At 40.9% G+C, this 21,702-nt stretch overlaps 1 protein-coding gene across 2 annotated transcripts in view; it reads left to right on the top strand.

Moving 5' to 3' along the window:
- LOC145981052 (protein Smaug homolog 1-like) overlaps window positions 1-21,702 on the top strand; it is an 80,402-nt gene that overhangs the window by 41,158 nt on the left and 17,542 nt on the right. For both annotated transcript variants that reach the window (XM_083114155.1, XM_083114157.1), the window contains exons 3-5: window positions 15,192-15,417; window positions 18,355-18,572; window positions 20,088-20,194. In XM_083114155.1, coding sequence (XP_082970281.1) covers window positions 15,192-15,417; window positions 18,355-18,572; window positions 20,088-20,194 — 551 coding nt within the window. The remainder of the gene's footprint in view (window positions 1-15,191; window positions 15,418-18,354; window positions 18,573-20,087; window positions 20,195-21,702) is intronic.

A 21,702-nucleotide genomic window follows, 5' to 3' on the forward strand; every position in this document is an offset into this window, starting at 1 on the left:
GAGAGTGCTTATTGACGCTCTGGACTGGATCGCTGCCTAATGACTTCGGAGGCTGTTTCTTCTTCCTTAGGGGCGTTCCCGAGGCGTTCGTTACGTACTCATTGGAAGCTTCATTAGACGCTCTACCCTCCACTTTAATGTGCGTACTGCTGCTTAGTATTTTTAATGAGCTTTGAGTGTGCTTATTTTTACACTCAGGAACGCATCAGATTACATGTCAGTTGCGACCGTTAGTGTTGCTTCTAGGAATTGTATCGAGGCGAAGGATAATGCAGCCCGTTTCACATCCCGTGGGGGATGTAGAGGTCCACGCATTCACAATTTTGACTATCTGTGGATGTGATCAGTACCACGCTCCGGCGACTTTTACCCCCTTCCCTAAGGGAACCGCTCCTCCATTCATGGAAATTGCTGGAAAAAATCCCATTGAAATCACTCATCCCAGGAATCAAACCCAGTTTTCCGCGTTCGCCCTAGACTTTTTTCTAAAGGAAATCCCTTTCTGTTTTCTGTTCGGGATTCGAACCTGGGCAGAATATATGTATTGCCAATCCGATAACAAATTATTTGACCTATCTGTTAATAATCCGGTAGGTATAAGTTGGATATCTCTAAATAAGTAACACATTACAGTACTTTTAGTATTCAAATATCATACATATGGAAGTCTCTGATACTATTTCGTCTCGATTTTACAGAAGTCTTGTGCTTAGAATTTCTAAACTTTACGTTCATAGTTGTTCATGAAAACTACAAGCCGAGTAAGAAGCAACAGCTCAAATTGCGGAAAATTTTTAAAGGGCATTATAGAGCCGACATTCGTTTAGAGATGCAGTTTTTTTCTTCCACATATAGGCAAATCGGGACTTGACCTACAGTTTAAAAGTGGGATCCGAACCACTATGTTCCCCCTTCGAAATACCGTATGCCAAATCGGAGGTGGTGTAGTCAAGGTTCCTACTGGCTAGGAAACCTTAAAGAGTGTGGGAATATGAAGTGCTTTTTGCAGTTGATATGATTTTGGGCTTTTGTTAATTGAATTGGTTTATTTTACGTCGCTTTGCTGCCAGTTTTGGATAATCACTAAGATGAGGATGAATGGTGCGAAGATGAGATGATGGATGAAGGGACAATCATAAACATATACGGGCAGCACATAACACAATTCCCATAGAGGATTATCCTGGGGGTGGGTCCAGGCGCCAGAGCCTCGTTAGTCTACAAAATGCAGTCCAGAGTGTAGTACGTGAAACTGAAAGTGAGGTTGACATTCGGGTGTGTTCAGAGAGAGTCACCCTTTGTTGATTTGTTTTCAACAACGTTGAATAAATTTTATTATCTCGAGTAACAAACGCAGTTGAATGCTTAAAACTGTTAGAAATGTATTCTAAAATTGCCTGGAAAATCTGGAAAAAAAAGTATGGGAATTGTTTTGCCAAAATGACTGGGACGCTGGGACTGTCATTGGTGGAGGAGAAAGCAAGAACACCGGAATCAACTCTCGGATGATTTATGCCCAGAGTCCTTAGTTCTGCTGGTGAAAGCATGGAATGCGATTCATACTTTTATCTTGAGACACTAATACTCATTCCCCGGATTGGGGAAAAAATGCTTTCACCCGACGAAGAAGGTGGACGCATTATTTTAATGTCGGTCATAAGTAGCTTTGTCGTATTGTTACCTCACTTCGTTAATTTTTATGGCAGGTTTTGTGCCTCTGATAAGATCTTGGGCATTATGCACTTTTGAGCATGGAGGCATTCGTGCGTTCCCTGAGTAGAGCACGGAGACTCAATCTGGTTAATATAGTGTGTAAACTTACATGAGCATTGCTGGCATTTTATCAGTCTTCTCCGATGCTGCCTCAGTTTCGTGCATTTCTTGCAAGCTTGCTAGTTTTACGTTTCATTTAACTTGTCGGTTCATAGAAACTAAGATATAATGGCATTTCTTTTTAGTAGATTCAGGAAATTTGTTGGCTTGAGTCACTGTTTAGTAGATCTATAAGTTACTGAGATGGTTGACAAGTATGGACGGACGGTTTTATTTTTTCTGGTTGGGAGTATGTGTGATTCAGTGGCGAGTGTCAGAATTGGAAAAACACCCCCAAATAATCCAGACAAATGTATTAAGTGTCGTATGCCCATGATATTTATTAATATACACACTACACCCTCTCCAATAGTTTAATGTTAACATATGCTTCCTTTGTATTAAGCAAACATTACCCCTTGTACTTTCCTCTTTTTTTTCTCGACACTTACAAAATTATAATTCCTGTAAATATAAACGCCCTGCCTAGAGGTTGCGAGACGTGGATTAGAAGATAAGATTTTTAAAAAAACATTCTTCTCGATAATCTTATAAAGCAGAGAATATTTTTTCTAACCATGCCGAGTTACGTCTCTCCTTGTCACGAATCACAGGCAAGACAAAAAAGTTTCTAATTTCAATCAAGATCTTACTCCTGGAAAACGATGCGATAGCGCGTTTATGTTTGGCAACACTGATTGTCAGAGAAGCATTGCAAATCTTCATTCTTTCGACTACATGCTGCCACCTTGTGCTATTGTTTATCGTATCTTGATTACCTTTTATGAAGTTGCAATGAGCTGTGTAGCGTCCTCGAGTCGAGTCGGGAGCTTTGCAGATGTGCCATTACAGTGTGGCTGCTGAGTTCTTAGATCCCGGAACCAAAGTCACGTGATTTCTCCTCGCAGAGGAGTCTGTTGCAAGATATGAAGCACAATATGTATTACGAGGTACTGGCACACGTTGTTAAGCCGTTTTGAGACATGTGCTGCTGTTCTTTGAGTTCGTCCCTTCACCATTTTCATCCAATGCTGGAAGGGGGAATTACAGGTGTGTGCGTCGGGGAAAGGTGGTTGAGCCGTCGGGTCAGATGGGGTTGATGTTGGTGTGGCTCAATGTGGTGACAATTAAGTAGGATGTTGCTATGTTATTTTACGTCACTTTTCTATCTCGTCTCTATTTTAGAGATCTGTCTTGAAGGACGTGGTTCGTTTTTTATGGTATTCTCGTCTCAAGACCGAAGCTTATCTCGATATCATCCTTACTTATACAGAGCATTCCCGACATTCGCTACGAGACTCGGCGGCAAGCGACCCGGCATCAGCGCTTGTCTTTCCCGGTGAACGGGGTCCGCGACAGTCGCTAGAGTCTGCCATTAAAATTACAGTTTTCATATTGTGTGCTAACCTTGACTACAGAAGGTGTTGAAAATGATGTCCCTCAGCTGCAACACATTCCTGGCATCTACGAAGGAAATTGGCATTTACACGTGCAAGTTCGTCTACTGTAATTCTTCCGATTTTTCGTTCAATACTCTTTTAACTCACGGATGGTGTGCGGATTGTCTTTGTATACTTCATTTTTTTAGATTTCCCCATTTTTCTTTCCACTTTTATTCAGAACTGACCCTGTTACTCTAAACCTTTTTACGAGGTTTAATGTAGTGGTCCTATGTGGAACGAGAACACCAGGAAATTTCGTTGCAAAACGCCGTCGCACTTCTCCACAATTACTCTTTCCGAAGTAACACTCTACAAGATACATCCTTTGTTGTAATGTAAACTTTTGTGGTGCCATATTAAGCCACAATCTTCAACACAGGGACACGATACAACACAACTTCCGAGGGAGGATTATACTGGCGTCAGTCGGCAATGTCAACAGAAAGGGAAAGAGAGCGAAAAAGAAACAACTGTAGCGTGCGACTGTCGCGGACCCGTTCACCGGGAAAGACAAGCTCTGACGCCGGGCCGCTTGCCGCAGAGTCTCGTAGCGAATGTCAGGGAATGCTCTAGCTAGTTCTCTATCCAGTTGAGTCCAGTAAAATAATGGAAAGTAACGATCGTTCTCTCTTAGGAAGTAAGGCGTCGTCGTTACAATAATTTGGGTACCAAACACTAGTACTTACAGTTACAACAGATTGATCTTTAGGGAGGAAATTTACTTCAGCTAGCTTTATCCGAACATACACCTGGCAAAAAATATCTCCAGTGCATGGGGATAATTGTTGAATGCGTATTTGGGTTAACTTGTAGCGTAATTTGATATTTCTGTGACACATTTGAACGGATTTCAGGGAAGTTCACGACTGTGTTCGAATTCGAAACTCATCTCCACGCCTCAGAGATTTTGTGATTAATTATTCTGAAATAAGTCGATCCGCATAAGGAAAGGGGGCCAATTCTCAGCCCCAAACGCACGGCCATGAAATTACGCGGATGGCAGAAGTTCGCACTGTTGCAAGCTTCGACGCTCACGTAAGAATTCCTGCAGAAGCCCTATGCTTTGGATTCCCAAAGCAAATTGTGTCCGGTTTTTCATTCGTTCCGCGTTGAATAGAGCGAGTGTCCTTTTTTTTCTGGTAGCAATTGTGTTTCACGGATATTCTGTGTAGGGCGCTTAAAACGTTGCTGTTCTGACGTAGGAATGCAGTGTTAATGTCAGTTGAACAACACACATTAACATTTACGTGCCTTCAGAACTGTGCGTATTTATCGCCGAACGGTCTTAAAACTGAAAACATAATTTTGTTACAATTTATCATTGTCGCCAACGTCGCGCGTTACGAAGCTATGGGTTCCGGGTTCTAATCCCGGTATGGGTGTTCTTTGTGAGTGTCCCTTCACCAATTTCGTCACATCACTCATCCTCATCTTCGCAATTAGCCAAAAGTGGCAGAGAAGCTAAGTGAAATAAAGTAAATCAGTCGGTCAACGATTTATCAAACCATATTGAGACCTCTTAACTATTTTACATGAAAAACTCAATATGCTGAACAAGGCAGAAAATTTTATTTTAAAACATAAACTAAAAGTAACGTTTCAACCTTCTAGCAAGGTCTTCTTCTGACTCTGTACCTAGAGTCTGAAGAAGACCTTGCTAGAAGGTTGAAACGTTACTTTTAGTTTGTTTTAAAATAAAATAAATTTTCTGCCTTGGTCAGCATATTGAGTTTTTCATATGGAAACAAGGCTTAATGGTGTTACTATTTTACATGTGGATTATTACGTTGTTGAAAACCCACATTCGATTCTGGGAAAAGTTCGGCAATTGATCATGGGATAGCTAGCTGGCTAGAGGTTGACATTGCTATTTATTTTTTTTCCCGTTCAAAATCTCGTGTCGTCGAAACGACTCCTGAAAGTTTGTCGCTATTACTTGGGTTGCACCCTGCGCGCGGGAGTTCCGAACCATGGACCTTCCAGGACTTGTACCCGTGGCGACTTACGCAACTGCCGCTCTGGCGAAGAAAGAAATCGGCGCGGTGTGGTCCGTGAATATTGCAAATCACGGTAAGGCCCGCTTTAGACGAAAACATTTTCCTTTACGTTTATGGCATGACCAAAATGTTACCGTTGAAAGTGAAAAATTCTATGGCATATTTCATGGAACTTCTCAAGCATAGAACCGTTCCTATTTCCATAACATTTTTTTTTAGCATAACCAATCGGAAGCGAGCTCTAGGTCGCGAGTGCAGATCTAATGACGGCCGTGTGAGATGTGAACAATGTATCGCCTTCCAACCGCAGCCAAAAGACGATGGACACACACGCTTTGCTGCCTCGCCTGAGGAACCTAGCTGGTATCACTAAGAAGATACAAACAGATGGGTGAGGAGTGGAAAAGGCGCAGGGGGAAGGTTGCGGTTTTAAAGCATCCAGCGAGGAAGCATCGAGAGTTTCCTCAGTCAGTGATGCCATCCCAGCAAAATGGTACTAAACCTAGCACAGTTTGATCTTCGTTGGCCCCTAGCATCCTGCTTTTGGCATAATGGTCAAATCTAGTATAATCTGCAAACGCGAGTCCCTGGGAGAGGGGAATCGAATTCAAAGGAATAGGTTTTCAGGAAATTGAAATAATTACGTTCAAATCTTATTTATACTTCACCAGCGGACTTGTTTCAAATAAAAAGGAGTATGCACACACAGCAACATGCTTTTTTTTTTTTACAACCATGCAACGATCCATTATACTGTATCTTTTCTTTATCCTGTCGATTTTGTTCCTGAGGAGATTTTACTGCAGTAAATCTATAGAAGGTTGGCGGTAAACAAACCATTTTCTCAAACCGTTTCAAGTTCTATGCTCAACCCATCTCGTTTGTTGAGCCATTCTACACAATTTTGTGTAGTGAATAATAAGTAACGCAAGTTCAAAACTCTAAAAATATATGCATAATTTAACTTAAAACTGTAGTTATCAGAAAAAAGTAATTAATAATAAATCCTAGCACAATTTAGAAGAATTTAGTATAATTTCAGAGTTTTAGCAGCACTTTTTATTATCCTCAATGCACACGACAGGGAGAGGGGACAAAATCGAAATTCTTGCAAAATTTAAAATATTATGTATTTTTTTTAAATAGGTTCACATTAAAAAAAAATCATAGTTCAAGAGAGCAGGGGCACCTTGCTCTACCTTGTGCGTGGGCCTGCAGTTCTAAATGCAATGGATAGTACGAGCGATTTGTGCGACTGTAATTGAACGCATTTTTCAAACCTTCCTCAGTTTACCATAACTTCTTCCTACACTTCAAAAAAGCCACAAGTCGCCACTGTTGTAAACGCCTTGCACCAACCATAGATGGTGTAACTCGGTGTGCATTTCATGCTGCGTACAGTACACAACGCAAAAGCCAACCGAAATGTTACATGAAATGCTTCCGTGTGAAGTAATATCTGCTATTAGATGTTTGGAAGCATTTGTATAGCAGTTATGCTAGGAAAAATGCAAAGGGAAATGCTTCCGTCTAACGCAGCCGCTCTCACAAAAGCACTTTTGCGTGCATCCGTTGATTAAATGCACTTGCCCACATCCCATTGTTTTGCGGCTCAGGAAAACCGGTTCCGACTTTTTTTTCCCCCCTCTCTTCCTCTTCGTACTAGGTCAGAGCGCTTATATAGGTTGCGTGGTCAGCTTTTCTTGCAGAGGAAGCATTGTATGTCACAGGACTCGATGTGTGTTTTTCTTCTAGTTCCCTTATTGAAAGGCCAGCGTTCGAATTTCTTCTATGACACAGAGGTAGTTGGCGGGTTCGCAGTCGGTGCATGCGTGAATACTTTTACATGTAGGATAGTTTATAAAGGCCCAGATAACGAAGAGCAATGGGGAAAAAATTACCTCCCGCCCTCCAGTGAAACCCAAAACGAACTAGAAGCAGATCAATTTTTAATGTCTTGTCTAAACTGAAATCAAGGCTAGAGAGGAACAGGATTGAAATAAGATGAAACGTGTGTGTGTTGATTTCATGCATAACTACAAAGCCACAGTTCTCAGGTTCAAATTCTGGTCAGGCATGGACGTATCATTGCTTGTCCCATCATAGGCGTAACTTGGCGGGGGCAAGGGGACACTTCCCCTCCATATTTGCATGTTTATTAAAATGTACAAGTTAATGGTACTTTATTAACCTTCTCGGACCTGACAGTTTTTTTTTATTTCTCAAATTTTAAGTTACATAGCAAAATAGTCCTGGATGCCCCCTCCCCTTCTAAGTTCCAAGTTACGCCCATGTGTCTCATCATCCAGTTCACTATTCGTCGTCGCGATTAACTCAACGGTTGAAAAGCGACGTAAGATAACCAATACAGAAATGGATTTTGACGGAGAGGTTTTTTTTTCAACTATCCCCTCTGCACGTGCAACCCCCCCCCCAGAACAACCTACAAGATTATATTTGAACAACATTGGTGACAATTTCCGGCATCCTTTATACTTGTTAATAAAATAAATTATATTGCTGCCAATGATTCACTGAATGATGTCCGCGGACCATCAGTTGGAATCGCCGATCACAAATTTTCCGTCACAGGGATTTTGGTATAAAACAAATGCTCACGTCGTCGCCTCAAGGGATCCCGGTGGAGGCATATAGTGGTTCGGAACCCACTTTAAACTGTAGGTCCAGTCCCGATTAGCCTATTTGTGCACAAAGTGGAATTCATAAACTGAAACCCAGAACTGATCAACAAATATGGGAATTGTGTAGTATACATTTTAATATTAATATATAAGTAGTTCATAGCCATATAGCTGAAACGAAAGTTTACGTATGTTACATGGGGAGAGTTCAAGGTTTCCTCGAGTATACTCTCATTGACTGCTGTGCACTCACTCGATGCGTGCAGAAGCAGCCACAAAAGTGATTTTTTTTCTTCTTGCCCTACGCACGCGCAGGATTTTCTCGAAATGCTCTATGGAGCGTAAGGTGAGACGTTTCGAAATTTTCTGGCTTCTGAAATATCATCCTTTATCAGGTTTTCATTTCATGTTGACCCTCTGGCTGGAAACTACCTGCGATGCTCTGGGGAGTGTCACATGCTCCACTTGAATGGCCAGGAGAACCAGTTTTTATGGCTTTCTGTAACGGATTCTGAGCGATACATATACCGAATGTGGCTGCTTTTTTTAGGAATCTGCTTCCTCTATTTGCGTCGACACCGTAACACCAATATTTTTCGCCGTGTCATAAACACAGCCCAGACATTAATTTTGTAGTTTGCTTTCGTGAGGATGTGAAGACCATTTCAGTTGCTTTTATATTTTATCTCCGCTGACCACTGGCGTACGCAAGGGGGATCTGATGGGGCTACAGCCCTTCCCAAAATTTTGAGAAAAAAATGAAAGCAGTAAACTCGGGAAAAACTAGTGGCGAATGCAAACTTCCCATAAAACGACTCCAGATTACCATTTTTGTCTTTGAACCACTTTTAGAACAAAGGTTAAAAAATTGCAATTACGAAGTATTTTATAGCTTACCCCGTGGCTACCTAGAACAAAGCTACCCTGGGGATTTTTCGGCTCTTGTCCCGTATAAAGCTCTGAGCCTCAATGGATACCTGGGGGCAACCATGGAGGTAAAAGCGGCCGGAGAGTGGTGCTGATTCCATCACCTCCAACTCCAAAATGGCCGAGATGGAGAATGTGTGGGTCCCCTACCCCCACATGCCCTAAATGTGCCTTCATATCACGGTGCTCTATGCACGGTGAACTTTTACCTTATAAGGAATATGTCTGCCTCTTATAATGAGTCAGTGAATAGAAATCTGACTCGAAATTGAGAAAACCGCATTTCTGGAGTTACGTACTGGTTCTCATACGATGAAGAAAAGCCCGCACCACATGGAACTGGATTTCCAGTAGGTATGCCCTAGTTGGCGCTGGACTGGCTACCAATTTGCTAGTTTTCGCCTCACACGATACTTATCAGCGTACTTATCGATAAACTTTTGTTCCCATACGAGGGAAGTTGTAATGGCGGCCGCGTGAGATGTAAACAATGTATCACTTCACATTTTTAAAAGCAGATAACTATTCAACCGAGAGGAACAACGTTTCGTATAAAACGTCATTAGGTACAAAACAATGGCGCTGCTTAAAAGTACATACTTTACAATGTTTACTGTACACGTATGGAAAAACATTTGTTTCAAATGTAAACACCGTGCACTGGTGTAACTCAACGTGCCTTTCATGCTGTATACATTATACATTGCTGGAGTAACACTCGTCAACCACAGACAAAAACTCTCCTTTGCACACTAACAGATTATCTTCACATGGCGAAACTTTGCTCTGATTGGCTGTTCCGCAGTATCCAGTCGAGGAAAGCAAGTAGCAATTAGAACATGTCCTATTCCTCCAAACCAGTCAAGCAGTTAGCCAGGCGGCCATGATTGCTACCTAGAAAGTTAGTTCAGCCTCAACTAGGGCATTCCTACTAGAAATCCAGTTCCGTTTAATAGGGGCGTAATATCCATTTCTACAATGCCAGCCCCCTCCAAAACATTATTTACAGACAATCACATGATTGATTGGTTGATTTGCTTCATTTTACTTCGATTCTTGTGCCACTTTTGGCTAATTTGTGAAGATGAGGATGAGTGTTGGCATGATGAAATTGATGAATGGACACTCACAAACATCCATGCCTAGGCCTTGATTTGATCCTGGGATGCCTGGAATCGTAGCATGATGTGCTAACCACTCCTCCACAGGGGCTGGCAGACAAGGACATGAAAATCTTCTATTTTAGTTTAACTAGTATATTTTTATTTTATTTTTACATTTTGTATACAGGGTGTCTCAAAGGTAATAGTGCAAACTGACACAGGTGAAAGTACACGATAATAGAAGCAAAAAAGTCTTGGTAAACATGGGTCTGCAAACCAGCTATTTTCGAGATAATTGCGAATGTGTAGTTACAATCCACCACTGACTTCATTGTTTGTAAATGTCATCCTAGTTGGTAAAATGTAATCTTCGTTGCTGTAAGGTTCCATTTTCACTACGCAGTACAGCACAACTGACGTGACTCCCACAGTACGATTAGACTGTGTACTGATTGTATCCATCCTGTTTGATTACAACGCCACCTCTCGGAAATGTTCTGTTTTGTAAACAAAGAGCAAACCTCGGACCCGCAAGGAGTAAACACTCGGTGTTTACAAAATGCAATCAATGACTGCTTGTAACCACACATTCGCACACATTATTTGCATTTTACCAACTAGGACGACGTTTACAATGAAGTCAGTGGCAGCTTGTAACCACACATTCGCGATTATCTCAAACTGTTCATTTGCAGACCCATGTTTATTGAGACTTTTTTGCTTCTATTACTGTGTACAATGGTTGGATAAAAAGTATGGCAACACTGGTATAATTGCTACTTGACTGTATTGGCAGAGGAGCACGTGTTACATTCCTTGAATGTAATCGCCCCCCCCCCCCCCATCTCTACGACCTTCTGCCACACGTATGGAAGGCATCGTACACCATCAGCGCGTCCATCTCTGTTGATGTCCCGCAGTGACCGCCCTATAGCACGTATGATGGCTTCGCGCGTGTCGTAGTGCTTCCCGCCCAGTGGTTCCTTCATTTTGGCAAAAAGGTCGTAATCACACGGTCTCATACCGGTGAATACGGCGGATGTTCCACTACCTCCCACTACCAGTTATGCAGGAGCACCGTCACAGTGTTCACAGTGTGACACTTTGCATTGTCAAGCAGGATGATGGGACACCGTGCCATCGCTTCCTTCTTAATGCGAGACGAAGGTGGTGTTGCAAGAAGGTGCAGAAGTAGGCTGCATTGACCGTCTGCCTAAGAGACATTGTTCTTCTTGCCTAAACATATTGTTAGGGCGCTTGCACTCTCGTCCTCTGCTTCAGAGCACTGCTGTTTTTGACTGAATAACATACAATCGCTCCCACTCAGGCACGTATCCAGGAATTCCTTTCGGGGGGGGGGGCTCAACACCATTTTTTTTATGGGGTATAGTAAGAACCTCACAATTGTATATTTTAGACCAGTGGTGGCAATTGGGTTCCAAAACAGGGATGGGGGGGGGGGCGGTGCAAGGAAAGTTTACTTTCTCTTGGTAGACAAGGCTTAACATTAAGAGGCCATAATGTTGAGGCAAAAAAATGGGGAGCAACTATCCCTTAAATCGTCGCCACTGTAAGGCTGTCATTTTAATCAGAACGTGAAATCGGAACATTTTATACCACTCGACTCCTCTGTTTCCATGCATTAACATGGTGTGCCGGAACCAACTCAGTATGTGTGTTTGTTCATTTCTTCTCATCAGGCATAAAAACATATATGGTGTCTTTACGTGTTTTTACGAATCTGTTACACATGCACGGGATGGACAATCCACTCGACAACGCGAGATTCAAATTGTGGGCTGTGAACTGGACGCAGACAGCTCTCGAATATTTCTCTCTGATTCTAGCCTGAATACCACTAACGTGTCTTGTCCTTCCATGTTTGCAGCTCTTATAAAAGCCGAAACCCACCAAATTGTTCAGATTCAGGCCTTAGCACTCACAAGTGTTAAAAAAATGCCTGTCACAGCTTCCGCTGTCTTGTCATATATCGGCACGAAACAAAGGAAATCTCTCGAATACGACTGGATCACGAAACAATGTGAAAACCCTTCCGTTCCCAACACATCTAATATTTCGTCTCCCAGTATGATCAAATGCTTATTCATTTATCTCCAGTGACGTGCCCAAGGGAGGGTTGGTGAGGTCATAACTCCATTTGACCCAGTATTTCTTTTTTAAAAAAAACATAAAAGAAGAACGTCAAAGACAGGAAAAAATGACAAAATCAGTACTGACCACCAAAAATAGTAGGTATGCGTAACCCCTCTCCCTTCCGAAAATCCTGGGCACGCCACTCTTTATCTCGGACACATTTTTAAAAATCAACTCACCAGAAGTTTTTATCATTCCGTATTGGAGGTGGCCGCGGTGGCTCAGTCGGTAACGCGTCTGACTACCATGCTCAAGGTCCCGGGTTCGATCCCCGGCCGGTTCAAATCCTGGAACTTTTCTAACCGTGGAATTGACCCCGGCGCCCACCCAGCTTCGAATAACATGGGTACCTGGGGGAAACCCTGGGGGGTAAAGGCGGTTAGGGGCGTGATGCTGATCACATCACCCCCACTCACGACCGGATCAAGAAAGCGTCGGGCGTTACCCCCACACCAACTTATACGCCTTCATGGCGTGGTGCTATGCACAGGGGAACACTTTACCTTTTTTTTTTGTATTGGAGATTAAAGTAAGATGCGTTCTTCCTGCAGGTTTGGATATGATCCTTTAAGGTGATGTCGTCTGCCTGCCTTCACACCTAACGTTAACAAGACCCTAATTTTCCATCATTGTGACTTGGATTTTCAAGACTTAGGGAGGTTTCAGACCGAAAGACACACGATACATGTCGATTGGAATGGGCCAATCAACAGAAACGTTTCACAACGTAGCGACACAAAAGGCCGCACAAACCTAATTTCGACTTGTGAAATCATCAGGCGACGCGGTGTGAAATCTCCCTTAGTAGGCCACTGTCATTGTCACCTCGATTTTTTTATAGTTGCTCTTGTTGACCACAGAAGAAAAAATTTCTTCTCAACCGGTGAGAATGCTCCTCAGTTTTCTTCTCTCTCCTATATTTTCTGTGCTTGTTCACTATACAGGCAACATTTTACGATTTGATATACACAGGGCATGTACTATGTAGACATTTTAACGAAAAATCGGTTGAAGTCAAGGATGGCTAGGTGGCTCAGTTGGTAGAGCCCTGATTCGGGTCCTGGTAGAGCCTGCTATTTCCGCCTAAAATGTCTACATATGCAACATCTTCTTGCTTTACCTTCTCGACATTCATAAAAATTTCGGCTGTCTATTTACGGTAGTTAAGTGTTTGAATGTGTTTCGAACCCAGTAAGCTTAAACAAAGTATTTTTTTATACTATGAAATTCTCGGACTGCATATACGAAATTTAGTTCTGGCAAAACTAAATCATCACTCAAAACTTTGATTTTCAGTTGATCTATGCAGCTTATTTCTGTTTTAATAAACCACCCCAATATGAAATATTCACTTTAGAGAGAGAGAGAGAGAAGAGAGAGAGAGAGAGAGAGAGAGAGAGAGAGAGAGAGAGAGAGAGAGAGAGAGAGGCAGGCCGGCCCCTACACTGAGGCCCCGGAAGTTCTGCTATTGTCAATGTCTTGAATCACTATATGAAGCAACCAGAGGACGCTGACTGATCACTAATCGACTGTATGAATTGTCACACTTACCTCTGAAATCTCATTAACCGATTCTTTGTACAGATCAACCGAAAAATTGAATCTGCGTATTTATATCCTCATTATATTCTAGAACGTTCCGCAGATAAAACGATTCGTTAATATTGCCAGTAGTTGACTCCTTCTCTCATTCAAGAACGTACCCCTTCCCGCCTTCCAGAGATTAAAAATTACAACGAATCGCCCTACGTGTGGCGCTACCTTTGTTGTGCAGCTTCCAAATGCTGACAAGTCTCTACATAGTGCTCAAGTGCGCTGCGACAACACCGAAAGTGCAAGAAAAGCTTACTTGCAATGTTATCAACAGCAGGGTTATAGAACATTCTCCGTCTTGTCTCGATAATTGTCTATCTCCTTAAATCATCGTCACATTATTCCAAAAGCCAAAAACCTAATTTTATCTAGTGTAAAATAAAAAAAATCCTGGGGGGGCTCGAGCCACCTCAACCCCACCTTGGATACGTGCTATTAACAATAACAGGGTTATAGAACATTCTCCGTCTTGTCTCGATAATTATTTCTCCCAAATTATCATCACATTATTCATGAAGCCAAAATCCTAATTTTATCTAGTGTAAACAGAACAATTTCCTGAAGGGGGGCTCGAGTCCCTCTGATTCCCACCTTGGATACGTGCTATTGACAATAACAGGGCTACGGAACATTCTCCGTCTTGCCTCGATAATCATTTCTCTCCTTAAATTATTGTCACATTATTTTATTTCACACCACAATAAACAAAAAAAAAACTCATTTTATCTAGTGTAAACCTAAAACTTTCGGGGGGGGGCTCGAGCCCCCTAAGCCCCCCCTCTGGATACGTGCCTCCACTCACTATACTTCCTCGTCTGACATTCCTTTATCAACCACGAAACGGTTGAGGCACTGTGACTCGCCCCTTTCACGGGACAGCAGTGTTGCCATTACTTTTTATCCAACCCTTGTACTTTCACCTGTGTCAGTTTGAGCTATTACTTATGAGACACGCTGTATATTTCAAGAGAAGAGAGAGACAGGCTTCCTCATTCATGACCAGAGTACTTCAAATTCTTGTTTGTTTTTTTATAATTGCAATGTATTAAAACCAAGCAAAATAATGTAATGAGACTTCAAATTTTTAAAAAGTGCTACAAAGATCTTTTACTTGACAGGCAATTACAGCATAAACTGTGGTTGTGGAAATAGTACATTGGGCATAAAATATAGAGTTGCTGCTGAACATTGTAGATATGTAAAAAATAAAATAATGAGTAATTAGAAACTAAACATGATTTATTTTTAAGTATCAAAGTCATGACTTATTTCCTGTTACTCTGCTATGGAGCATGGGCCTCTTTCCAGCTCATTGGGGAAGCAACCAAATGACAAAGAGGGATTCTCTAGGGATGTAACTAGGGTAGCACTGCCATCAGAAGGTTTGGCACTGAACAGCCCCATTATTACACATTAACAGGTCAATGTTAATATTCTTGTAAGACCAGATTTCAAAATGTTGTAAGTTCTTTTCATCCTCCTGACCAGTTTTTCACAAATGTTTTTCTTCTCTCTTTTCAGCTTTTGTAAGCAACCTTTTAAATGAAAACAAGGAAGTGGCTATCAGTCAGTTACTTAACCACTTGCCCTTGCTTCGACCAGGGAATGCAGAGGCCAAATCCAGGTACCTGGCCGTTATTCCTATGATTCTTAGTCACTCAGTCGAGACTGGAGCACACATTGAAGAATCGAGGCAGCTACTTTCATACAGCCTCATCCATCCAGCCATCACAAATGATGACAGGAGGTAAGTATCTGAATCATAGTGTATCAGGGAGTTGCGTAATTTATTTCTTGTAGCCAGTGTTTCTTTACTTAATCGGATGAGATACTGTAACCATTCATTCCTAGACGTGCCACTGATTACAATATTCTAATATGTTGTACATCCTTGTAACTGCAGTCTTGCAAGTCAACGAGCCTCGGACGTCTGGACGTATGGCCAGTACAATCCTCTGTATGGTTGTTTATTGTCCTGTTTTTCGCCCATATATGTGCTGAGTGCGGATATCTTAGTCCTCGGAGCCCTTTGTTCATTTTAGCTATGCAAAGGAACTTGGCCCATGAGGGGTTGGTAGTCCCCCATAGGGTGCCTCCCTAGGTGGTGGATAAGGGAAGGCCTTCCAGATATGGAAGGTACCGGAAAGATCCAGGGTGGACCAAAACTAGCAAACTACTGCCTTGTAGTAAGAAGAGGGATCTTCAAAGGCTAAGGGACAAAACCCTGACAGAAAAGCAGTGATCCTGGAAGCTGTGAGAGGCAATCCCTTAGGAGGTTGGGTGTGAGATTAACAGTCCAACCCCAGAAAAAATCCTTGTTACGAAACCAAGTGATAGCAGCCGGATGGATATGAAGGCACAACACAGGCAATGTAAAAGGAAAAACTATTAGAAAATGGCAACATGGGATGTGAGAACCCTTAATAAAGCAGTAGAATTGAATAGCCTCAAACAAATAATGGAGCAATATAAGATCGAAGTTATTGCACTACAAGAAATGAGATGGAAAGGAAGAGGTATCATTGGAGACTACACAATATTCTATATTGGACATGGTCAAAATACCTTGGGAACTGTTTTTTTAGTAACAAAAAGAATTAAACAGATTGTCATAGATTTTGAACCAATCAGTGAACGTATATGCAAATTAAGAATAAAATCAAAACTCTTCAATATCACACTTATCACTGTACATGCACCAACTGAGGAAGCAGAAGAAAAGGACAAAGACCACTTTTATGAGCAGCTGGAAAGCATATACACAGTGTATCAAAAAGAATCATCCGATTTAAAAGTTCTATATTTAGGAAACCAATGGACATAGAACCTTGCAGTAAGTTGTAAAATACATGTTGGAATATGAAGTTTCACTTACAATACGTTTTACGTTGTTGCAGGTAGGTACGTTCTGAAAGTCTTAACAAAACTAATTTAACGAGAGTAACTTGGCTCATCAACCTGGTGAAACTAGTTATTTTACAGACTTATGGAACGCTCTAGACGAAAGCACAGGCGCAGCATCCTCGTGGCGTCGAGCGGAAGGCATGTCCTTATGGCAGAAATAAACTCTACTGCTGACACTGTTACTCATCTTAATCACATTGTAAGAACAGTTGAGGCACACTCGTCTTACGCATGTTGCTTCGTATGCAGTTTAAAGCCATCATGCACGCGCGTTGCCTGCACGCAGCAGACGATTCTCACCGAACAAACCAGTCTTCTGGCCCGTGCGTTTGGTGAATCTCGTTCTTGCACGAGAAGCACGGAAAGCGACTTTTGGGGCATAACGAAATGCACGAGAGCACTTATGGGACGGCCATTTACCATAACTCGTTCAATGCGTTCAACTCGTGCGACTTTCGGAACGGGCGCCTGGTGCTGCTCACTCTTTAGTCCGCTTCAAGATGGCATCCCAACAACCAAAAGCTTTCTGCATTCTCCACTTCAACAAATGTGGTCCGTTACAGTTGTGCAGCGTGAGTTTCGTTCTAAATACGGTGCTGCACCACCTACTGCTCACAGTACTCGACGTTGCACGCAGAATGCTGCTGGTTGCTGGGTTGCCATCCTGACGTGGACTAAAGAGTGAGCTGCACCAGTGGCACCTACCTGCAACAAAGTAAACCTTATTGCAAGCAAAACTTTATATTCCAGCATGTATTCTACAACTTACTGCAAGGTTCTATGTCCATTGGTTTCCTAAATATAGCATTTTTAAATCTGATGATTCTTTTTTGATACACCCTGTATAATAAACAGCCAAAACATGATGTTATAATAATTCTTGGAGACCTCAACGCCAAGTTAGGAAGAGAGGATTTATATAAGCCAACTATTGGGAAGCATAGCTTACACGGAAACTGTAATGAAAATGGAGAAAAACTAGTAGATTTTGCTACCAGTAAAAATATGATTGGGAATAGCACAACATTCCCACACAAAAACATATATAAAGCTACCTGGCAGTCTCCAGATGGTATGACAAACAATCGGATAGACCATATATTAAGAGACAGAAGACATGGCAGTGATATATTAGACGTACGAAGCTACAGAGGAGCAGATGTGGACTCTGATCATTACCTAGTAACCATCAGATATAGACAGCGGATCTCAAACACAAAGAAAGAACAAGGGATTAGACAGACTAAATATAATGTGAAACTGTTGATAAAAAATCCAGAAAAGAGAAGAGAATATCGAACCAGATTGAAACAAAATTTTGAAAATATACAAAATCCCGTATCGGCAGAAGAGAAATGGTAAAGAATAAAGGATAACATTCAGAAAACAGCAGAAGAGACAATAGGATGGGAAAAGGAAACTAAAAGAAAGGAATGGTTTGATGAGTTGCCAGAAAGCATTAGATGAAAGAAACATAGCTAGAAATAAAGTTCTCCAAAGAAATTCCACAGACTGCAGAGGTAATACATAAACTAAACCAAAATAATCTTAAACACTTGTTAACAACTTAACACGTCACAAACACATGCAGGTACATAGTGGTTCGGATCCCACTTTAAACTGTAGGTCCAGTCTCGATTAGCCTTAACTGTACATAAAGTGGACTTAAAATACCAAATCGACCAATATTCACTAAATGTCAACTGAATTGGAGAAGCAGTTAAACTTATGTAATGTGTAAATTATCTCCATAATATTTCAAATTTGATTTTCCTTGCAGGTCATTGACTCAATGGCTTCGCCATCTCGAAGATCGAATCACCAATGGGACCACCTACTCTCCTCCTGACACGTTTCCGACAGATTCTCCAAAGCACAGCTGGAGCCATCGCAATTCTCAAGATACCAGTGTCAATTGCGTGCCAGCAGGCCTGGCACTCAACAATGGCCATCATATTCTCCACAATTGCAACTCGGCACCCGTGCCTTCCTCCCAAGGTAACCTGCATGCAATAGCATGTTAAATCTGTAGTGTAGTAAGTTTAATCCTAGATTTTTGGGGGCTTCCGTATGAAGAGGATTTTGCCACTTATTTCAACCCCCTTTTTTTGCAGTTGAAACGAGAAAGGGCTGGAGATGCAGCCCTTGAACATAATCTATTTACAATTGAAAGACCAATTTCTATTGTAAATTTGGTAGAACAGTGCAGAACAAAAATTATTCATCACTAATGATTGGTTCTTGGTGAAGTTTCACTTTCATATACAAGTCTATACTTAAATAGCAAAATGTACAGTGTTAGAACTAAAACTAAATGGTGTCGTGGTTAATGTTGCCTTGTATTCAATGGGTGTCATGTTCAATCATTATATATTTTTCAAACTTCACTTCCAGCTATAAAATATTTATAATTATCAAATCATTATGTACTGTACTGTACTTATCGGGGTGGCTACTCACCGGGAATTATGGATGAATTATTAGCTCTTGGAATTATGCTTGAATTCTACGTGAATTTTTCTCCTTAGACGTGAAAATTTACAACTTTTATTAATTCAGATCTCATTGAATTCATACGTATTTTTAAATACCCTGAGGCAATTTTTTTACAGTTTAGCTTTTTTTTTACCGAATAAAGAAAGTAAAGCTGCGTGAAAAATAAAACAGAATTCTCTGTCAGTTTACTTTGTTAGTGTCCTTTGCAGAACAATCAGACCGAAGATTTTTGTAAGATACCTTGAAGTTGATTAGGCAAATTTGAGTTTGAAATGTTTTTTTTTGTTTTTTATTTTGAAAAAAAAATCATAGATTATTATATCCCGTAACATTTGTGACTTGTGTTTGTAGATGTATTTCGAGTCTTTGAGTATGTGAAATGGCAAATGTTAAACTCCGCACCTTAAATTAAATATTTTAAATATGTATTCCATTTAATTGAATTGAGTTAGAACTTTTGGGTACATTGAAATCGCAGAGATCCTTTATATTTGTGTGTGTTGGTGGTGGTAAGAGACGGTAATACGTAAGGTTGAAATAGAGAAAACCTCTGCTTGTACGCTTGAATTTTTGGAACGTTCACATTGAAAACCTGGAATTATACTTGAATGTTATCATGGTCCTAGAGTGGCCACCCTGATTATATTTCTTATAATTGATTTTCCCACTGACTTGTATTGTTGTTTCTTACACATATTTGATTCTAAAGAACAATATTTCCACACTTTCATATGTTCATCAGCGGAGATATCAGGGATAAGTTTGATGTTAAGAAGGTTTGCCTGTATTTAATTTAAACACCAATTAAATATTGTGCTCAAAATCAACCAGAAACATCAATAAAAGTGAGGAAAATATCACTTATATTATGTGTTATAATTTATGTTGTCGCGAGGCATAATTTCTTGCCTAACAGTGTTACTTTTGCATCAGGTTTGTGGAGCAGTATTTAATTAGATTAGTAGGTTTGTAGCTTTGGTTGTGTGTAATAAGTTAACTTTTCTTTCTTGCTTCCAGCCAATGTATCAAATTACTCAAATGGGTACCACCCTCGTGTAAGGAGAAGTAACAGCTTGACTCCACCTGTTACTATTCCTCAGAATGCTGATCCTTGGAGTTCTCAGGTAACTTTCCTCTCCAACTTTGCTATGTAGGTGTAGCACAGTCATTGACACTTCTTGTTTGTAATAAACCCATTGACTTTCAATGGGATCATTACAACACCGAAAAGTATTAAATTTCGGATGTGATATTTTCATTATTCACATGTGATATTGCAAGTTAAAACCTATTACATGTATGTTATTTTACTTTTAATGCCTATTACTGTGCCTTTATCTAATTTTTTAGTGCCTGTTTACCTGCCTATCAGGTAGTTTTTAGTGGGTCTACCTATAAGATACCAACTACTAGTCTGAAAACCTACAAAAGTCAGGGAAAGTAGGTTTTTGAGCAAAGAAGAAAGAACTTACAATAATTTTTTAACTTGTTGTGGACAAACTATATTTCAGTTTTGTTTACTTAATATTACCAGTAGTTACAGTAGAAATTACATATTAAGCGCTCTAAAAAAAGGGACCATATTTTGCACTATTTTCAAGTAGAACTCTAATGCAATAAGTGTAGTGCAACACTATCTTGTTGCAATTTTTGGTTTTAGTTTGGCTGATATTAAGATTAATAAGTATTACTACATTTTAGCATAATTGTATATTTTATGTGCTATAATTGTGATTTTTTATTAAAAAAATAGTAAAAAAAAGGGTAAAGTGCTCCCCGGTGCATAGCACCATGTCATGAAGGCGTATAGGGGTGTGGGGGTAACGCCCCACTTTCTTGATCCGGTCGTGAGTGGGAGTGATGTGATCAGCATCACGCCCCTGACCGCCTTTACCCCCCAGGGTTTCCCCCAGGTACCCATGTTATTCGATGCTGGGTGGGCACCGGAGCCGCTTCCAACGTTAGAAAAGTTCCCGCAGTTCTTTTGTTATTCAATAAGTGCTATTTAATACATAAAAGTTCACCCCTGATATCCCTATCCAAGAGTTAATTTCTGTTCAGTTTCTCTTTTTGTTATTACTTTAAACATGTAAAGTAGGGCTGAGCCGATACCAATGTATCGGTAAGTATCGGTTGAAATTTTCCCACAGATACCTTCCGATACCATTAGTTTTGAGTCGCTAGAACCAAGTCTAAGAGCAACATTTGTCCTTTTCAAAAGTTCGTTCACTCACTCACAGATTGAAAGAAGTTTCGCACATAGTATTTCCGAGAATTACTGAAAAAACCCCCACCTTCCAGGAAGCTGATGATTGACAAGATCAAAGACATGGCTAAACGGAAAGTTGCACCCAAAGTTCCCGAAGGCATGTAAATGTAACTACCTGATAATTACTGTGTGGATATTAAAGAAATCATTCATTTTCAATTCCTGCTTGCACACTCGAGGGGTAGGAAAGGTGGACGTTTTTAAAACCAGCATTGCAACCATGCTGGGTTGTTTCCGGGCTACATGATTGCAGAGTTTTTGGGAAAGCTGGGTGAAGGTCGCTGTGGAATTCTTTTTGTTTTATCTACATTCAAGCAGGGAGGGAGTGTTGTGGATACAACAATTTCTTCTTGTACTCTTCTC

The sequence above is a fragment of the Lepisma saccharinum genome, chromosome 28, assembly GCF_977018435.1.
Source record: "Lepisma saccharinum chromosome 28, izLepSacc3.1, whole genome shotgun sequence".
NCBI classification, from domain to species: domain Eukaryota; kingdom Metazoa; phylum Arthropoda; class Insecta; order Zygentoma; family Lepismatidae; genus Lepisma; species Lepisma saccharinum.